At 40.2% G+C, this 20,039-nt stretch overlaps 1 protein-coding gene across 1 annotated transcript; it reads right to left on the bottom strand.

The window, feature by feature from the left end:
• Positions 1–4,630: 4,630 nt before the first annotated feature.
• On the bottom strand, positions 4,631–11,591 carry and2 (actinodin2). The gene is made up of 6 exons (XM_015956376.3): positions 11,476–11,591; positions 10,906–10,982; positions 9,595–9,639; positions 6,968–7,131; positions 5,587–6,498; positions 4,631–5,392 (listed from the first exon to the last, which is right to left on the bottom strand). Exons 2-6 carry the CDS (start codon positions 10,967–10,969, stop codon positions 5,024–5,026), a joined length of 1,554 nt encoding a protein of 517 aa, XP_015811862.1. The 5' UTR covers positions 10,970–10,982; positions 11,476–11,591; the 3' UTR covers positions 4,631–5,023.
• Between the last annotated feature and the right edge of the window lie 8,448 nt (positions 11,592–20,039).

The following is a 20,039-nucleotide window of genomic DNA, read 5'->3' as shown; positions in this document are numbered from 1 at the left end:
TTTTCACTTGTTCTGCTGATACAAACACAGAGCAAATTGCTCCAATTAGGAGAGAGACATTTTATCGACTGAAAAAGTTTTATTGCTGCAGACGTGACAGGTAGACTGATGGAAACAGAGGTGACCAGGAATTCTGAGAGCGCCACCTGCTGCAAGCTACTCGTGACATTAAAGATGCATTTTATTCAAGGTGACTAAAATGCAAAGAACAAATAAAATAATGTGTTTGCTCCAGTTTTGCCACACGTAAAAAAATACCCTTTGCACTATTACTTATCATGCTTTTTGGTTGAGTGATTACTTAATTGTTTATCATGGGGCTTTTTTGGGGGCGGGGGGGGGTTGCATCTGCTAAAGACTAAATCTGCATTCACAAGATCTCTGCTTCATCCATTAAAGAGCAAGTCACTCCCAATCACCATTTTTTTTTTTTGCTGATAAACTATATAAATGAGTGTCCGATTGTGCTGTAGACCAATGTATTCAATAATTCGGCACTTTAGTGCAACTTAGTTAAAATTTAAATATTCTGCCTAAAACTGTCAGCGATGCACCATTGTCAGGCAAAAACTCTGCACTGCATTTGAATTTAAATCTGCCATCGCTATTGGCTAAGATGTACACTATGATGTTAGATGGTACATTATGATGTCACAATGTCGTAAGTGTGTGTATATGTTAGAGGCTCCGCCCTCTTGGTCTGCTAGACAACAGCATTTGTTGCATTTTTCAAACAGGAAATGGGAGTTGAGTAAGAATCTGGCAGGGGGTGACTTGCTCTTTAAGTACCGAGGCACCTGGTAACCATGGAAACCAATGTTGCATCATGTCTTTGCTCAAATATTCAAACAGCATATTTAGTTTTAGTTTGCTTCAAGGTCAAAACCAAAACAAATTGAAAAAAGTTCTGCATTTTATTTTACAATTTAAGATCTCCAAAGCAACCACCCAAGTCTCGTATTGTATGTGATTTAAAACATGTCTATGAAGTTTGCTAAGCTGAAAGAACACCAGAACTCTCCACTGATTTACTTGATTTTTGAAACCAGTCTTGATGCTCTTTTAGCTGAAAATCAGCCAATGCTGGCCACATCACTGCAAAAACAGCAATGTTTTAAAATGGGGTAATACTCTTGAATATTAATTTTTATTTAATTTTTTTAATTATATTTTTATTTTATTTTATTTTATTTTATTTTTTGCTTAGAGAAAAAATTGGAAAAAAAACAAAAATTTGTTTGGCTGTAATTTTTAAAACTGGCATCTGCCATCCAAAATAAAATTCTGCTTTTTTTAAAAGATTTTTTACTTTAGGTTTGTTTTCTTATGAGTGTTATGATTTATTTATGCATTTATGCATTTTTTGCATAATTTAGGAAATGTTGACTTCTTACAAAGAAGGATACCCTGATATTTAGAAAACATAGTTTAATGTGTTTATGAACAAGCTGATTTTAAAAATAATTTGCTTGCTTTGGGTTTTCACATCTTACAGTAATTGAGCAAATGAGTTTTATCTCAACACTGAGAACAAAGATGAGTAAACATGGCTCAGAATAAATCACCATGTGCTCGAAATTTGTTGAGATCTTAACTCAAAATAATTTTGTTCTGATTTGATCGCTGTTGGTGAAAAAAATAAAAATAAACAGGAACCAAAGTGAAGAGGTTGTCAAGAACACATGACATGTATTTGCCAGTGAAGCAGGGGCTATTGAGGGCTTTAATGGAGTGTTTGGTTTGAAGGTTCAAATATCTTCTGTGTGTTCATTCTGTCTTTTGTCAATTTGCATTGCTTGGTTCTTTCGAAACACAGAAAAAGAGAGTTGTTCTTTACCTAGTTTTGTTAACATTTCAACTACCGTATTTTCCGGACTATAAGCCGCTACTTTTTTCCCAAGCTTTAACCATGCAGCTTATAATGAGGTGCGGCTTTGCTGAAGATTTTCCTTCACCTGCCAGGGGGCGCTTTAGCAGAAAGTGAAACAGGTGGAAGTCAAAAGTGGAAATCGAAGAAAGTGCTCATTCTAATTTAGCACATGCAAGCAGCCGGCACGACGAAGAATTTTTTACAAATCCATACCCCCTCATGGTAGCTTCACGTATGAGTTCATATGTTGCCGCATTTAAGTTGAAGGCCATCGATCTGGCAGTAAAGGAGGGAAACAGTGCTGCCGCACGTAAGCTTGGCATGAATGAAGTATAAGAAAACCGATGTTGTTGACAGAGAGACATAAAATGTCTCTTTTGCAGGTTTCCAGGAGCCATAGGGGACACAGCAGACATGCAGAGAAGAAGGTGCTCTAGTCTGACCAGACCAAAATTTTACTTTTGGCTAATCCCCACTAAAATGTGGTGTCAGCATCATGCAGGAACATGAAAGCTGGTCGGAGTCGATGGGAAGATGGATAGAGATAAATACAGGGCAGTCAAGCACAGAAGAAACCCTATTGGATGCTGCAAAGGATTTGAGACAGGGAAGGAGAACCAACTTCAAGCAATATAATTACCCTAAACATGCAGCGAGAGCTACAATGGAATGGTTTAGATTAAAGAATATTCACGTGTTAAAATGGCCAGTCAAAGTTCAGACCTAAATCCCAGTGAGTGTCTGTGGGAGGACTCAAAAATTGCTGTTCCCACATGCTCTCCATTAAATCTGGGTGACCTTTAGCTATTTTGCAGCTAAAAATGTGCAAAGATTTCAGTCTGAATATGTGCAAAAGTGGTTGAGAAAAGATTTGCAGCAGGAATTCCAGCTAAATGGGACCAATGAATATACAGACGTGGACAAAATTGTTTTGGTCGGTCAATGAAAGAAAAACTCACAATGGAGCATAACAATAAAAGAACACTGTCCCTACTGTGAAACATTGAGGAGGCTCTGTTATGTATTGGAGCTGCTTTGCTGCATCTGCCACAGGGTGTCTTGAATCTGTACAGGGTACAATGAAATATCCAGACTACCAAGAGATGCTAGGGAGACATTTTTTGGCCAGTGTCTGAAAGCTTGGTCTCAGTCGCAGGTCATGGATCTTGCAACAGGACAATGACCCAAAACACGCAGATAAAACCCCAAGAATGGCTGAGAAATAAAACATTGAACTATTCTAAAGTTCTATGAGCCCTGACCTAAATCCTATTGAGCATCTATGGAAGGAGCTGAAACATGCCACCTGCAAAAGGTGTCCTTCAAACCTGAGACAACTCAAGCAGTTTGCCCATGAGGAAAGGGCCAAAATGCTTGCCAAGAGGCGCAGAAGTCTCATTGACAGCTACAGGAATCATTTTATTGCAGTGATTGCCTCAAAGGGTTTAGCAAAAAAAAATATTAAGTTAGGGGTGCAATCATTTTTGTCCAGGCCTGTTCCATGAGTTGTTTTTTTAATAATTCCATTGAAGCAGTGTTGAAAAGCAATGTCTTACTTTTGTTGGTTAAATTTAATAGGATTTTTATTTTATTAATACTTTTGTCAGATTCAAGTTAGTTCTATGACCTTTGTGTGTTTTTCTTTCATTGACCAAAGGGTACCAACAATTTTGTCCATGTCTGTATAAAAATGCAGCCAAACCCTTTCAGATTTTTATTTGCTTACAATTTTGAAAACTATGTATCCATTTCATTGTACTTCACAATTATGCGCTACTTTCTGTTAGTCGATGACAGGACATCTCAATGAAAACATTAAAATTTGTGATTGCAAAGTGTCAAAAAAATGTTAATGTTCAAGAGGTATGAATACTTTAGCAAGGCACAATCTATGAAACATATTGTGCCTTTGACTGATTAAACCAGTGATTTTTAATATAGGTTATTGACAAGGATGAAAACTAAGCACAGCAAAAAACAAAAATTATTTTTGCAAAATCCCGAAAACAGTTTTCTTTACTATTTAAACACATAAAATGACAAACATTCTATTATTCCAATTCTTTTATGTATTTATCAAACAGCATAATGATGAAAAGAAATACAATTGGCACCTTTAATACTTGGATTATCCCCTGGAAAGGAGAAGAAGACACCCAAGGGGTTTGAAACAGCAATTGTTGTATTTGGAAAGTACAAATCCTGCTGAAGAGATGGAGATCTTTGAAACTTGGAAGTAAGTGTATCAAATACGATCAAACAAAAAGGGTCAAACGAAAAAGCTACATTTTGCGCCTGAAGACAAGTAGGTGGCTGAGTATTTCAGTTTACTTGCTGCATATCCTTTGTCTTACTTTGGATTTCATGTGCTGTTATTCAATTGCCAAACATACACAAGAAACTTGGTGAAGTGAATCCGGGTAGAACAGACCTCTAAATCCTGCACTAGCTGTGGAAAAACTATTTGTAAAATGTCCAGATGCTTCGACAATAATCTACCTGAATTCTGTTGGAGTATAAACTGATAAAAGCCTAACACTGCTTGTCAGCTGGCTCAAAAAAAGGCTGTTTGTTATTTACAACAGCTGGAAAGTGCTGCTCTGAAATTACAGTAGCAGAATAAAGTCTCTCCAAACAAAGTTTCAAAAACACACAATTTAATCTATATGGCACTCCGGGTTGAGTTTAACTTTAATCTCTGGACCTGCTGAGCAGATGTTTCTGTGGTGTTGGCGTAAGAAACGGTTTGTCTTCTTGAAATAAGATTCAATAGATCTTTTTTATTTAGAGCTTTATGAAAACCAAACAGATGGAGCTACAGGAGGTTTGAACACAGAAAAACTGTAGAAACCCACATTAAATACATTTATGATAATGTACAACAGAGAGAACACTTTGCCCGCTAACGCAGTTTCAGACTAACACTACCCTCTAACGCATCTATACATATGACTCTTTTCTACAAACATACAACGGTTTAAGTTCCTCTGTGCTGTTTAGCTCTGTGGAATTTAGAACACAACCAGGGAAACCTTTAGTTTTTCTGATTTGAAGAATAATTATTTTTGTTTTTAAGGTTGTGAGGATGCTGCACAAGGTGGATCACAGTAAGACATTTCCATCTGGAACGACTGAGTGAGCAGGTGCTGAAACTTATTTGTGCTGGCTCAGGACACCCCTGAGGAAGTCTTCAAAGCGTGGGACAGAAACTTTCTTTGTAGGTTCATCGGCGGGCTTTTCTTCATCAGCAAGAGGCTCGTCAGCTGAAGAGGCAGGCTCAGCGTGCTGCAGGCGGCAGTTGCTGTCGTACTCAGGGTCGCAGTCAGGATCCGGAAGGATCACACTGCTCTTGTTGGGCTTTGAAGGTCGGGAAAACTTGGAACATTTGGGATCATAGGGATGACAGAAGGGTTTATCTGAAGCCTCAGAGCCAGAATGAACCGGGGTGCAGTCTTTGTCATAGTGCACAAAGCAGTCGTAGCCCTCCTTGGTCTTGCCACGGACACCGAGGTTGTAGCGGACCTGGTTGGTTGATTGATTTGTTGTTTTTTGGTTCATAAGCAGATTGAAGATCAAGTGAAAAAAAAGGCAATACTTATTATTATCAATTTAACTTTACTAAAACAGTTATTTCAATCAAATGTTTAAGAATAAATGTAAAGGATTAGTCAAAAGAGAAACAATTCAAACCTACTAACAGGACTTGAGATTCAGACCTGGTGCTCGGGGAGCTGTGGAGCGGGTTTGCGCAGAGCTGCAGCGGCCGCCAGAATGCAGTATGGGTTGTATTGAGGGTCGCAGGTCAGAGGAGCAGCAGGAGGAGCAGCGGCATAAGGAGCAGGCTTATCTTTGGGGGAGTACTCTAGGACGGGTTTGGTGAGTCCGGACAGCCTGGTGGCGGTCAGGGGGTTGCAGCCTGCATCGAAGAGAGGGTTGCAGTGCTGCTCTCTGGGAGCCTCCCCTGCAGCCAGTGGAGCAGGTGCAGCAGCAGTGTTCACACAAAGAGGATCCACTGCTGGGTCACAGCTTGGGTACAACAGCTGGTAGTACCCGCTGGGGCCCTTCTGGACCAGAGGTGGGTGGCAGTAAGGGTCATTAGGGTCACATTGAAGGGCAGCATAAGAAGGAGCATAAGAAGCAGCTGGGCGGTACCCATATGCTGCTCTGAGGTGGTACTGCAGGCACTCTACATCATCAGGGTGGCAGATCCTCAGCAGCTCAGACCTTTGCTCAGTGTTCAGGAAGGGCTCCAGGACGGGAGCGTAGTAGTAGAAACCAGTGGGGCTCTTCAGGGGCATGGGCAGGACAGGGGTAAGGATGGGAGCTGGTACCTTAGCTGGAGCCATTTCAGGCTCCGGAGCAGCGGGCTTGGACGTAAGTGGGTAGAGGCAGTAGGGATCAATGTAGGGGTTGCACATCCTGATTGCACCAGACCTAATAGAGGAAGGCATGACCACAGCAGCTTTGGGTTTGCTGGTGGACTCAGCTATGCATTCTGGGTCATCAGAATTTGCACAGGTTTTGTAGATTTCACTAAGATGTTTGAGGTAGTGATTGAAGGTGGGCCCCTCCTCAGACCTGTGCTTGTTTTGTAAGTAGGCCATGTACAAACGATCCAGATCCTCCACCTAAAAAACAAGTCGGGATCAAATTTAAACAAAGACTCTCGATCAGATGATTTACATGCCTCTCAGTGTAAAGCCTGAATCATTTAGATAAAGTTATGAAAACTCCTCATTGGGCTTTTCTATTACTCTTCTACTTTCTCGTCTTTGAAACAATGAAATTTGACTCATAAACAACAGAGCAGCAATGCATACTGAGCACTGCCAGATATCTAAATATTTAAAGAAGCTAAAGTCATATTAATACTTTTATGTGTGCAAGATCTAAGCATTAAATCTTTTATGATGTCATCTGAACTGAAGGAAAGAAGAACCTGTAAAAACAAAGAATAAAATCTGTATAAATGAGTCCATTTCTGCCTAAAGTATTGCACGTTTGCTATTGTTAAAACTCTCATAAACTCTGTGATGCAAACTGATAACAGTTTCATGGTACTAGCTGAATAATTAATGTGAAACAAGCTCCACTCACTCCCTCCTGGTTGTGTGTGTCCATAAAGTACTTGTACCATCCCCAGAAGTCAGGCACACGTTTGAACTGGGGCACAGCCAAGACGGGGACGTTCCTTCTGTTGCGAACCAGCTTTTTCAAGTTGGCCAGTGCATCAGCTTTCACATCATCAGTCACTGCAGCCCCTGCAGGGAGGTGGAGAGGGAGAGAAAGTCGACTGAAGTTTGTATGCCAGTGCCAGAATGCATGTTGAAAGAAAGATGGAACAGATAGTTTTCATTTATTGAGAAGCAGTTCTTCAGACAGTTCGGTTGTTTACACGAAAATAGAATAACTTAGTGTTGTGGAAAGATTTTTAGACGCATGCAACATTTTAATGATCCATTCATTCAAACAACCCTGTGATGTTTGTCAATTTACATGGTAAAATTGTTAAATATCTGGAATACTTGCAACATTTTAAACATAACACTCATTTTATTATTTTCTAAGAGTTAGATAAGAGAACTGATACCATGCTACAACTTGTTAGCTAAGCTTAGCACAAAGTGAAAATAGCTGTTATCTCAGTAAACTTTATTAAACACACGTATGATCAGGAGAGGAGCAGGCAACCCTGGTCCAGCATGTTTTAGTTGTTTCCCTGTTCCAGCACACCTGATAAAAAGGTTGAATTACGCGTTTTCTACAGGCTATAACTAGATCATCGTTTTATCATCTTCATCAAATAGCAAGACTCAGAGGTCTCACATCCAGACAGGTCCTAGAGAGGATGATGCGTTCACCTCCAGCAGGCTGGACCATTGCAATGGTCTTCTGATTGGTCTTCCCAAAAATGCTGTGAAGCAACTGAAGCTTATTCAGAATGCTGCTGCGAGAGTCTTAACAAGAACCAAGAGAACTGAGCACATCACTCCTGTTCTTAAATCTCTACACTGGCTACCAGTAAACTACAGAATCAATTTCAAAGTGCTTCTACTAGTTTATAAATCACTCAGTGCCATGGGGCCAAAATACATGCTGGATCTTGATTCAGTATATTCACTCAGTAGGGCTCTGAGATCATTAAGCCTAATTTATGCTTCTACATCTGCGTCAGTACGGAGACACGCAACGCCATTGACTCCACCTGTCCTTGTGAGCCTACTGAAGAGCCCTTGCAAGGACACCAGTCTAACGGAGAATGCAAACTTGTGATTGGTCAGGACACCGCTTTGTCAACAACACCACCCTAGCGCCCTCAAAATCAAAGGAAGCCGAAGATATCTAGTGACAGACACAGAGCAGATTGAAGAATACCTCATGGAAAAACTCTAAAAATATGAATATTTTATTCACCTATGACTAGATGAGTAAAGAGATATGCAGCAAGCATTTTATTTGTGGACGAAAATGATGGGAAACGTGGGTTTAGAGGTGGCGAGCACATGAAGAGGTGGAGGAGAATGAGGGACATATTTGCATGACAGGATACCCCAGAACAGCACTACGCCCTCTGTTGTCCTAGCAGGGAATTGCTTTGCAACACTAACCAGGAGACGGAGAAGTCCAAGAGCAAAATGTCTCTGTCAGTGCGTGTGCGTCTCTCCCTTGTGGAGCTGAGGCAGAAGCATAAACTAGGCTTTAGGAAGCCGTCAGCTTGTAGCAGAGATGGGGAGTTGTGGCATCAACAAGTCATCTCCATGCCGTGTTTTTCTTCAGATCAGCAGCTAAATCAGGTGATTTCAATCAGCATGGTGAATGAACCTTGTTCAGTTGCTGAGCAGAACAAAATCACGGCATGGAGATGTCTCCACAGTTCCCATCTCTGGCTTGTACCCCGGGTCAGAACCAAACATGGTGACACTGCTTTTAGCTACTATGTTGCACACAGATGGAATCAGCTTCCTCATGACCTGAAATGTGCCTCAACTTTTAAATCAAAATTGAAAACATTCATGTCTTCATCAGCCTCTGAATGAATATTTCTTAAGCTGCATCTTCTGCGCTGCTCAACCTTTAACTTTGTTGTTTTTGTTACTTTTAAATCTGAAATTAATTTGTGTATTTAATTTGATCTAAATGTAATTGTGTATTTAATTGTGCTGTCACACTGATTTTAAGTTCTTGCTATTCTTGCTAATGGAAAGCATGTGGTTAACAGGCCTCTGCAGAGCTTAATGACATGATAACAGGTGATTCAATCATGCTGGAGCATTGAAACAACTAAAACATGCTAGATAGTGGCATACGAGAACTAGGGTTGTCCCTTGGATCAAATTGATAAAAGCTATAGATGTTAAGCTTTTTAATTCATGCAAGAGTTTTCACAGAAGTTCACGCTAACATTATTCATACACTTTTGAACCAGCATATTTTACTTTACATGATTATTTACATGGGATTTTGGGGTTATTTGCCGCAAAAACAAGCTGATTTTTACTGAAAAAACACAAGAAGTTTACACGCGGTATTCACATGTAAAATAAAATTCCCACAAGTTTACCATTTGATTTAGGAATTATTTCAACACGGGCACGTGAAAAATGAAGCCTTTCAGAATGGGATTTGAAAACAATCAATGAAATGTGAAATTCCTGTAAAAATTTCAACACGCCATTTGTAAAAAGTGATTTTTTTTTAAGAATGCCACGCAGACAAGTTCTCACCTTCTTCTTGCTGGTTCTGCTCCAAAGGCACGGCCCCCAGCAAGTCTGTAAAACACACAAGCAGCACCCACATCAGCAGCAGCAACATTTGTTAACTTTGACCAGATGTTGAGCTTTTCCTCAACATCAGGGAAAAGGCTGAGCAGCTAATAAGCCTGTGGGTGAAACACGGCAGGTGCTGGAGCTCTGGCGCCCTGAAACAGGCAGCGTCCTGCAGATTAAACACTCCTCCACCTCCTCCTCCACGCCTTCACCCAGCCTCGCAGCATATTGTATCTTTTACTGTAGCTTTGAACTAGGCCAGCGGAGTGTATGCCGCTACTGGGGGCCTCCTCAAAGTTAACCTGTAAAACTACAAAGAGTAGGCCCCCACACAAACCAATTACCACTGTAAAAGCTGCTGGTGCGAGGCGTGGGAGGGGGTCTTGTCTGAGTGCCTTCAGGTCTGCAGGGCTTTTGTGCAAAAGGTTTATGGCTATGAAAATAAAAAGCGCCAAGTCAGCTGATTATAACGGAATCTTCTGGTTATTGTAATTTATTAACATGGAAAACTTCCAGGAGCAGAGATAAATGTGTCCTTATATCCTGCAGGATTGTGTAGCTCTAAAGAGCTTCATCACAACGTGCTTTTCTACTGCTGCAGAGACGAGGGTAATGATGTCTTTACACCTCTGACAAGGAATAATATGCCAGAGTCCAAGAGTGGACCTCTAAAAGGTCCAAATATTTGAAAAGCACTCTCACAACACATGTTAGGAGAAAAGAGGATGCTACTTAAGGTGCCATAAAGTATTTTAAGTTGTGTGTCCTCCAAAGAATGATCATGCAGACCCAAACAAGTGCCACTGACTGTTTTGGGGTTATGTTAAAAGTTTAGGTCTATGAAACTTCTCAGATAATTTGATTTTTAAAATAATATTTTGGAGGAATATGTGCCATGTTTTCTAATTTAGAGCCACGCGTGTTACACAAAAGGTCTAATTTAGCAGTAAACTAGTTGTACAGTAAACATTGTGCACTAAAATATTAATGTATTGTGTCTAAAATCTAAACATTAAGCAAAATGTTTTTATTTAAGAAAGGTGGGAAAACATAATATGAAAGCAGAATATGTTGCTGAGTTGAAGGATAAAGTTTCTGACTGTAACAGAGTTGTACAGAAAAACAAATGTTGTCAGCATTCAATAAATAGTATCAATAAAAAAATGTGCAGAATTTTAGGGAGTTGTGGGGAAAAAAATGAAACTAAAACTTAAAAGCACAATAAAACCTAAAATCTAAATGTGTTCAAGCGTGTTAACAGCATCTCACCTGGTAATAAAACAACTACTAACAGGAAACCTGTGTGGATCAGGGAGACAGACGGCCGCGCCATTTTCTGTCACTTCCTGAGAGAACAGAGAAGAAACAATATTAAATATTTCCTGCAGGATGAACATCTGGAAGCACCACATTACATCTCAGCTCTACTTTGATTGATCTTTGCGTCTTGGAAATGGAAATCCTCGGTTAGACAATGCATGCCGAACAAAGGGATCGCTTTAATTTACCCGGCTGAGGTTGTAACAGTGGAGAGGATTGAGGACAGACTGTAATGGAGCATTTGAGGGATTACCGAGGGAATTTAGGCTTTGATTGTGAATGTTAGAAAATCATAAATGAGAGTCAACTCAACTGCCCAAAGCTTGATTTGCTCTTTTATGTTGCTGCACAGATGGTTGTTGAATTACAGCAGCAGTTCTCAAAGGGACAAATTGTCTTCTACAGCTCTCCTATCCCACAAGTTTATATTATCATCAATTTCCAGGACATTTAAAGCAGAGTTAAAGCAACGTTGCAGAGAGTCGCTCTGAAAAGTAACTTCCAAGCACCAGTCCTTACCTGCAGAGATGCTGATGCTGTGGCTCTGGATCCAGCAGCTCTGTTGGGACGGAGGAGGGGAGGTTTGCTGGACTTAGAAGTTGTCTGAACCCTTTAGTGCTCTGATCCCCTCTGTATGTGGCAGACACGCATGGAAACATTTTAAGGAGCCCCCCCCCCCCCCCCCCCCCTTCCCCTTGATCATTAAAAACAAAAAGTTCATGCTCTTGCATGTTGTCAGCCGCTCGGGGATTGGCTCCAGCACTGCCAATCGTGAGGCTGTAATTAGGAAAGGTGAGCAGCAAAAGTAGGAGAACCTCTAACAGGCTGTTACCGAGCGTCTCTCCTCACAGCTTTGGAATCTGTGATGATTTGCAAACTAAAACTGAATACCAGATAATGATAATTTTGATTTTGAGATTTCCCGTGCACATAAATGACGCGAGTGTATTTCAGTGTGAAAACTTTATTCTTTGCTTCAGGGGATGAGGTAATCACGGGGAAAACGCTGATTAAAATTTAGAGAGCAAGAAGCAGGAGAGAATTTCGGGAATTCATGACACATTCATAGAGGTACACCAGCAGCAGTAAACAAGAGGAACATCCTCTGCTGCTTCTGAGAACAACTCACTTCTCTGTGTTGAAGTCCCTTCTCAGATCAGATCTTTAGAAATAAGGCTGTGCTCATCTCCTCAGGCACGGTCTCACCTGCAGTACAGAGCATAATGATGACCCTGCCTCTGAATGGATGAAATTACAACGTACTTTGACAGAATAAAACTTTTAAAGGGACAAATATCTATGAACACCTTTTGGCGCTGGTCAGTGATGTCACTCGGTGCTGAAATGGGCATGAAATATTAATGTCCTCGTACAGTCCTGAAAGAGATGATCTAGAGACACAATGGCTACGAGGACCGAGCTATTGTATTCTCCCCCCAGAAATGCTCCTGAAATTTTCCATGGAAACACGGCTGCCTACATCATAGGGTAAGATAATGACTTTTACAGATTTCTAAAATAAAAAATCATGCATAATTCCTGAAAGCGTGAAAACTCTGGATGTTTTTGAAAGCTAAACATTGCTATTAGACCTTTTCATCCTTGGCATTTTTTTCACTGTAAGATCAATCTGACTGCCTTCTATTGCAGGTAAGACACTGACAACTCAGGGGTATTGCATGAAACCCTGATGATCAAATTAAATAATGTTTTTTGCAACGGGTTTCACAAAATATGTGGTTTGTTTCTAAAATAACTAACATTGCATCAGATTATTGACTAGATGAAAGCTGTGTTGTGTTCAAGCAGCTTGTTTGAGATTGTTTTTAACAAGTCTGCAGCCCACTGCTGAATTAATCCTTTTATTAAATTATTCTCTTAACTAAAGAAGAAATCTGAGCCAGAGTTTGTTAGCCAACTATAATGATCCCTTAGCCTCGATCAAAAGATTTCATACTTCTTCCCTCAAAAAAGCTCCCTTTCTTGTGCATGCATCTTTTATATGGAAAAACAAGAAGGAAGGTTGAGTCATCAGGAGAAGTATGTCTCATACAGAGCTCCTGTAATAAAGCACACTGCTGCAGCTGTAGAAGGCAGCGCCATCAAGACCAGCATACCAACAGCTCTGTTGGGTTGACATTGCCACGTAGCCTCCACAGCCTGCAGTGGAACACACAAAGAGCTGTGGAGCTACCGAAACTGCATGAAGAAAACAAAATGAACAAGAGGCCTTCGCAGCGCTTTCGCTGCTCGGGCCTAAAAAGATCAAACAATGCAGACAGAACTTCAAAACGCACTCCAACACAGACTTACAGCTTTGTAATGCAGCCCGTCATTTTGCACTAGACCTTTACAGATTTATTTCATTATATTCTTCATATTTTATGCTAAACTAAAATACATATGACTGGTTAACCTTTTCCTTTAAAGATCATGTCTTTATCTTTCAATTAATCATTTAAAGTGACAATGTGTAGTTTTTTCCATTAATCTCTGGAAATATCCATTGAAATGTTGTTTTAAATTAATTAAAAGATACCCAGTTGTTGAAAAATATTAGCAGTTTCATAACTTATGAATATAAAAATCAGGTCTAAACTATGTGGGAGGGGGTCTGAGTCTCTGGACGACGCCATATTGGATGCCATATTTCTACGAAGCCCGTAAGGTCAGAATGTATTTACTGATTTGTAACAAATGGTTGCAAAACTTTCACCATTAATAAACATTGTTCTTTTACACATTTGCCTCTTCAGTCGTTGCCAGTGATGAAAGAGAATCTGGTGTTCTTGTTATTTTGCTGGAGGTTGCACTCCCAAGGATTTTTTACCTTAATGGCCATCTGTTGGTACGGTCTTACTTGAACACTAAAATAATGCTTGCTTGCAATGATTTAGGTATCTACTGCCCCCCATCACCAGGGAAAATGCACACTGTCACTTTAAGATTGAGACTTTTCACTAAAACTCGATTTAACTTTGCCATTTTAACAAAATTTTCAGTAGATTTTAAGAATTGACAGTATTGAAACACTTAATCAGTTAAAGCACCAGTTCATATAAACATGCACCAGCCGTTGTTGTTTTTCACCTTGAATAAAATGTGAAAATCTGTGTATTGAGCAAAAGCAGAATTCACTTCACCAGTAAATCAGCTAAGTTAAATTGAGTTTTAGTGAAAAGTCTCAATGTTAAAGTGACAGTGTGCATTTTCCGTGGTGATGGGGGGGGGGGGGGGGGGGGGGGGGGCAGTAGATACCTAAATCATTGCAAGCAAACATAATTTTAGTGTTCAAGTAAGACCTTACCAACAGATGGCCATTAAGTTAAAAATGGAGAATGTTTTTAACTCTGGCTGGTCACTTCTTTTCTGACACCTGATGCTTTTTCATCTGACGCTATTTGGTCTGAGGATGTTCTTGAGATACCCAACAACTTTTTGACAACATTTTTTCCTATATGATGATTTATTTGTCAGATTTCCCCTTTTTTAGACTTTACTGATTAATGAAAAGTTGCACTACAATCTCATGAATCTTGTCAATTTGACCATGTATGAGATTTGTCATTCCAATTGAACCTTTGGTGTATTTTTCTCACAAATTTGTGTTTCCAATGAAGAAAGAAGAAGAAGAAGAGTCAAACAATCTTTCTCATTTAGCTGTAGAAAGTTCCCAGCCATCCAGGTTTTAATAGAGTCTAAGCAGTTGTGCAATAACTGCAGCTTAGACATCTCATGGGGCTTAAAGGAGATGTACAGTTGGATGTCATCTGCATAAAGAAAGTAGAAGATTCATTTAAAAGAGCCCAGGATGTGCTGAAGAGGAAGCAGATAGAGGAGTAAGAGATGAGGCCCCAGCACAGAATCTTGAGGGACACCATGGGTGAGGGAGGTGGAGGAGGACCGAAACTTGGGAGACAGCCACAGAGAAGGGACGCTCACATGAGAGGAGAACCACTCCGGAGCAGTTCCTGATAGGCCTACCCAGTCTCTCAACCTATCCAGTAGCAGGTGATGGTCAAAAGTGTCAAAGGCTGCAGTCAGGTCTAGCAGGACCAGAACAGACCAGTCCCCTGCATCACTGTGGGTCAAAATGTCATTAAAGACCCTAAGAAGAGCTGTTTCAGTAGAGTGACCTCTACGAACAACTGACTGGAAACTATCATAGATGTTATGTTCATCAAGAGCAGCTGTGAGTTAATTAACCACGACCTTTGCCAAGATCTTTGAGATGAACGGAAGTTGAAGAGATGGGTTTGAAGCTGCTGTGAAGAGATGCGTCAAGACTCGAACAAGAAGCGGGTGGATTATCGCATTCTTAAAGTGAGCAGGGACCTGATCAGAAACCAAAGAAGCATTAATCATAGAGAGCAATGTGGGACCGAAACAGGAGCAAAACCATCTTGGATGACGGACCGGGTTGGAGTTGGATAAGGCAGAGATAAGGCTGAAGGAGAGATGCTAGATCTAACCTTATTGACGTTGTCCACAAAGAAAGACAGGAAGTTTTTACAGTCTCCATCAGAGTGGGTGAAGGCTGTAGGTGAAGCAAGCGAGACAATGCTACTGATGGTGTTAATGCAGCCAGTAAAATATTTCCAGACGTCTCCTACTGATGCTCTATGTGGTACCATAAATATCTGCATCATTCTGAAATTATTGCAAAAAGTTGGCTGCCTTGAAAGAAGCCTGAAAAAAAACAGAGTGCAGGATGGTGTGAATAAAAGCTTGCATTCTTGGTCAGTACTCCTTACATTTTCTTTTTCATATCAACACAAAAACAGTCATCAGGGAGCCCAGCGTGCCATCATCAAGTTCCTGTAAACTAAACATTGATTTCAGCTACAGACTTTTTGCATTCATTGTTCTGCAGCAGCGTCTCCCGCTGAGAATTTCCCTTTGTGACACAAATGTCTGAACAGCGATTTCAGAGACGGTTCGGTCCCAATTCAGCACACAGATGTTGTCGGCTCTGTATGTGTGAAAACTGCTTTAATTTTGTCTTTTTTGCAGAGACACATATTTGTTGGAATGTGGAGTATTTAAAGATAAATGAACAGCAGGCAACTATCTGTGCATTTTAACTAACTTACACAATTAATTTCCAAACGTTGCTTTTTTTTACTAAAGACATGCACTTCTCTCATAATTTTACGTCAAATTATTCTTGTTTATGTTTGTTTATGTTTATGTATTTAGCAGACGCTTTTGTCCAAAGCGACTTACAAGTGATAATCGGCATGTTGCCCTTGAGGCTAACAACAACAACAACGACATCAGTCATGGAAAGTAGGGAACTAGGAGTGGACAGTAGAGAGAGGGACGGGTGCAGGGAGGTATAGTTAAGAAGATGCTCTCTGAAGAGCAGGGTCTTCAGGAGTTTCTTGAAAATTGAAAAGGAAGCAGCAGTTCTGGTAGTGCTTGGTAGGTCATTCCACATTTGTGGAACGATGCATGAGAAGAGTCTGGATTGTCCTGAGCGTGGTGTAGGCACTGCTAGCCGACGATCCTGTGATGACCGGAGCGGCCGGGCCGGGACGTAAGCCTTTACAAGAGGATTTAGGTAGATGGGAGCCGTACCATCTCGGACTTTGTTAGCAATTTGAATTTGATGCGTGCTGCTAGCGGTAGCCAGTGGAGCTCAATGAACAGAGGGGTGACGTGTGCTCTTTTTGGCTGATTGAAGACCAGACGTGCCGCTGCGTTCTGGACCATTTGAAGAGGTCTCGCAGTACAGGCCGGAAGACCAGTTAGAAGGGTATTGCAGTAATCGAGGCAGGAGATGACAGTAGATTGCATCAGGAGCTGGGTGGCTTGTTGTGTTAGGTATGGTCTGATCTTTCGTATGTTATACAGCACAAAGCGGCATGAACGAGCAACAGAGGCAACATGATCTTTAAAGGTCAGGTGTTCATCAATCACAACACCCAGATTTCGAACTGCCTTTGAAGGAGCCAGAGATAGGAAGTCATTTTGGATTGAGATGTTGTGCTGTATGGATGGTTTTGCTGGGATGACAAGTAGTTCAGTTTTAGAGAGGTTGAGTTGGAGATGGTGGGATTTCATCCATTTTGATATGTCAGAGAGACAGTTTGATATTCGTGCAGAGACGGTGTGGTCGTCTGGTGGAAATGACAGATAGACCTGGGTGTCGTCTGCATAGCAGTGGTAGGAGAAGCCATGTGATCGAATGATCTCACTCAGTGAGGTGGTGTATATGGCAAAGAGAAGAGGTCCTAGTACAGAACCCCGGGGGACTCATGTGGCAAGATGGTGCACAGTAGAGGATTGTCCAAGCCAAGATACACTGAATGATTGTCCTGTGAGGAACGATTCAAACCAGGTGTGTGATTTCTCTGTGATGCCCCTGCTAGAGAGTGTGGACAAAAGGAAGCCATGGTTGACAGTGTCAAATTGTGTTTAATTGTGAGGGGGTTGCCATTTTTGGCTATATTTGTATATGTGCCTTCTGGAAACAACAAAAAAAAGCTGCACTCTAAATGATGACAGCTTGTTTGTGAGGACATGTGTCCTTCAGGGACTGTGTGACTAATGATGACTCAGCCTTGGCACTTCACACATGTCTGAATTAATAGGGTGGTCACAGATGGAAGCAACTAGTCATCTTCTTTAGCTCATAAGACCTGTAGGAAATATCTGTCTCAGTCCTTCACTTAAGTGGAAATGGTGCAACAGATATATTTTAACTTTGTATCAGACATTTATATTAGAGGTTCAAATCTCACATGAGATGTTTTATTTTAGCTGTCAAAGTCAGATTGTGTAGCTGATGAATAAAGCAGGACAGTGATTAAATATCTGATTTATAACTCTTGGGTTTTTCTGTGTTGATGCCTCACTTTTTTGCTTTGTTGAATCTGTTCAACTTAATTTTTAATGCCTGCAGTTAGCATCTTGATTTCTCACAAGGCACTCCTCACTCTAAATTGTGCTGAAACACATCAAAGTAAATAAAAATCCCAACACACCTGAACTTTAGATGCAGGTAGATGCTGGCACCTTCAGAAAAAAGCCAAACTCAAAAAATACTGTTATGTTGCGGAAACTATCTTGTGGTCTTGTTTTCTTCCTTATTCTGTATTTAATGATGCAACTATCACATCATGTCAAAAGACAAAAATGAATACATGTTTTTATTTATGGTCAGAAAATGTGAATCCCCAAAAACCCATTTAAATGTCTGGTTTATTTATTTATTTATTTATTGGTTGATTTATTTGTTTGTTTGTTTGTTTGTTTATTTGTTTGTTTGTTTGTTTGTTTGTTTGTTTGTTTGTTTGTTTGTAGCTAACATTAATGCATCAAAGACATTAAAAATCATGAAGATGCTGGAAATGATGCATTTAAAAAAAACTGGATACTTTTTGTGTCAATTTAAACATTTTCTACTCAGCTTAACAAGTTACTGCAGTGTTGTTTTTAATTCTCATTTATATTCTTATGTATTCTGTTTTCTATAGTTTCTAATGCATACATTTTCTTTTTTTTTATTATGATAGATAATTTCGCAAATCATGAATTTTAAAAATATCAACAAATTTAAAAAAAGAAATGTTAGTATATAGACCCCAGCCCTTGGCTGGAGGGTAAGAAGGTACACCCCCCTGTTGACCACTATTTTGTTTATCTGTTAGTTGTCAATAAACAGCGCTAAATAGTGACAAAATGAAATCATTCAGCATGGTTAACACAAGTAAACTAAAGAAGGACAGGAAACGTTAAATTTTACAGGTTACTAGCTAATAAAATAGGCTGAAGGCAGTGGTTAACAGCTAATTCTAGTAGATAAACCACCCACATTGTCGCAGTCAAAATCTCATGACAGAATAATAAAAGTAAAATGTCTGCCCTACATGTCCAGAAACAAACAACCATCTAATGACTTATATGCTTTTATTGCATAATTATGCGTGGCCGCGCATAGTGTCACTAACAAGTTCTGAGAAATACGAGAAATAAACGTGTGTGAAAATGACAAAGCCAGTGTGGTGTGCAGTTCTGTGTGTGGCCTGCGATAACAGTCTTGTTACAATAATTACACAAAAAATGTTGTGTAATTGGAGCGGGCAGCTGCTAATGTCGTTCGTTTGTGTTTCTGTTCACGTTGTTCGTCAGAAAAAATGGAGCATCCGTTAATTTCCAAAAACGAGCGGTCACTGCGATCTTTGAGCATTAACCCGCAAAACGTAGAAGAGATCTGGCTACATCTTCGGTTCAGCTGTGAGAGGTCCAGAGGGCTGGTTCTGAGGACTGTCATCCCCACAGCTCGATAGCTATTTCAAGCGGATCTGGAATCTTTATGCTAAACACTGTTAGCTTTAATGGCAAAGATCCAGCTCTGAATAACGGCTGGAGGTGGGGTTCTTGACCTCCAGCTTGTATGGATGTGTGGTTACCTGGATGTAAACAATACCGTTTAATAGATATCTGGATCAACAGAAGTACCAAACATTTAAACTGAAGTGTTGAAAATGTCTGCAGCCATCACTCACAGTCATAAAAAGAAGTGAAGCTATCTGAGCAGACATCACTTATAACATGCCATCTGCAGACTGCACATGGAGCCTCTGCACAGAGATATGTACAGTATAATTACACTCCTAACAGATGTTCAGCGGAGCTCTAAAACCTGCAATCCAGTTCAGGAGCAGTAGAAAGCACGATCACGATACAAGCTCATAATTTAGCATCCCTGAAATTTGAAGAATTTCACAACATCTGGAGGAACTGATGACTTTTAGAATGTTTTTTTTTTAAAATCAGAACCCAGTGCAGCTCTGAAAGTAAATTATATGTCATTAGAGTGATGGCTGGTTTGCTGCCCAAAAACTATGAAGAGGGGGGAAAAAAAGTGCAGAAATCATCCATCATTCTACTGAGTCTGTCACTAGATCAAGATATTAAAAAATATATTTAAAATATGTTAAAATCAAAACAAAACAACTGTAATAAAACTCAAAAAGGAGAACAGAGCAATGAATCTAGACTATTTTTGAGTTTTAATGGAGAAATCCTTCAGGTTCGAGGGTCAAAGGTGATAAAAGTAAAAGGATGTAGATTGG

The sequence above is a fragment of the Nothobranchius furzeri genome, chromosome 11 (genome assembly GCF_043380555.1).
Source record: "Nothobranchius furzeri strain GRZ-AD chromosome 11, NfurGRZ-RIMD1, whole genome shotgun sequence".
NCBI lineage: Eukaryota > Metazoa > Chordata > Actinopteri > Cyprinodontiformes > Nothobranchiidae > Nothobranchius > Nothobranchius furzeri.
Note: the sequence above shows the minus strand (reverse complement) of the source record. Positions and strands in the feature narration are given on the sequence as shown.

Excerpts from the sequence above, each read along its gene's own strand:
- and2 (XM_015956376.3), bottom strand. The coding sequence starts at position 10,969 with ATGGCGCGGCCGTCTGTCTCCCTGATCCACACAGGTTTCCTGTTAGTA. Across the intron at positions 6,499-6,967 it reads ACACACACAACCAGGAGGGA|GTGGAGGATCTGGATCGTTT; the intron begins GTGAGTGGAGCT and ends CTTGTTTTTTAG. Across the intron at positions 5,393-5,586 it reads CACAGCTCCCCGAGCACCAG|GTCCGCTACAACCTCGGTGT; the intron begins GTCTGAATCTCA and ends TCAACCAACCAG.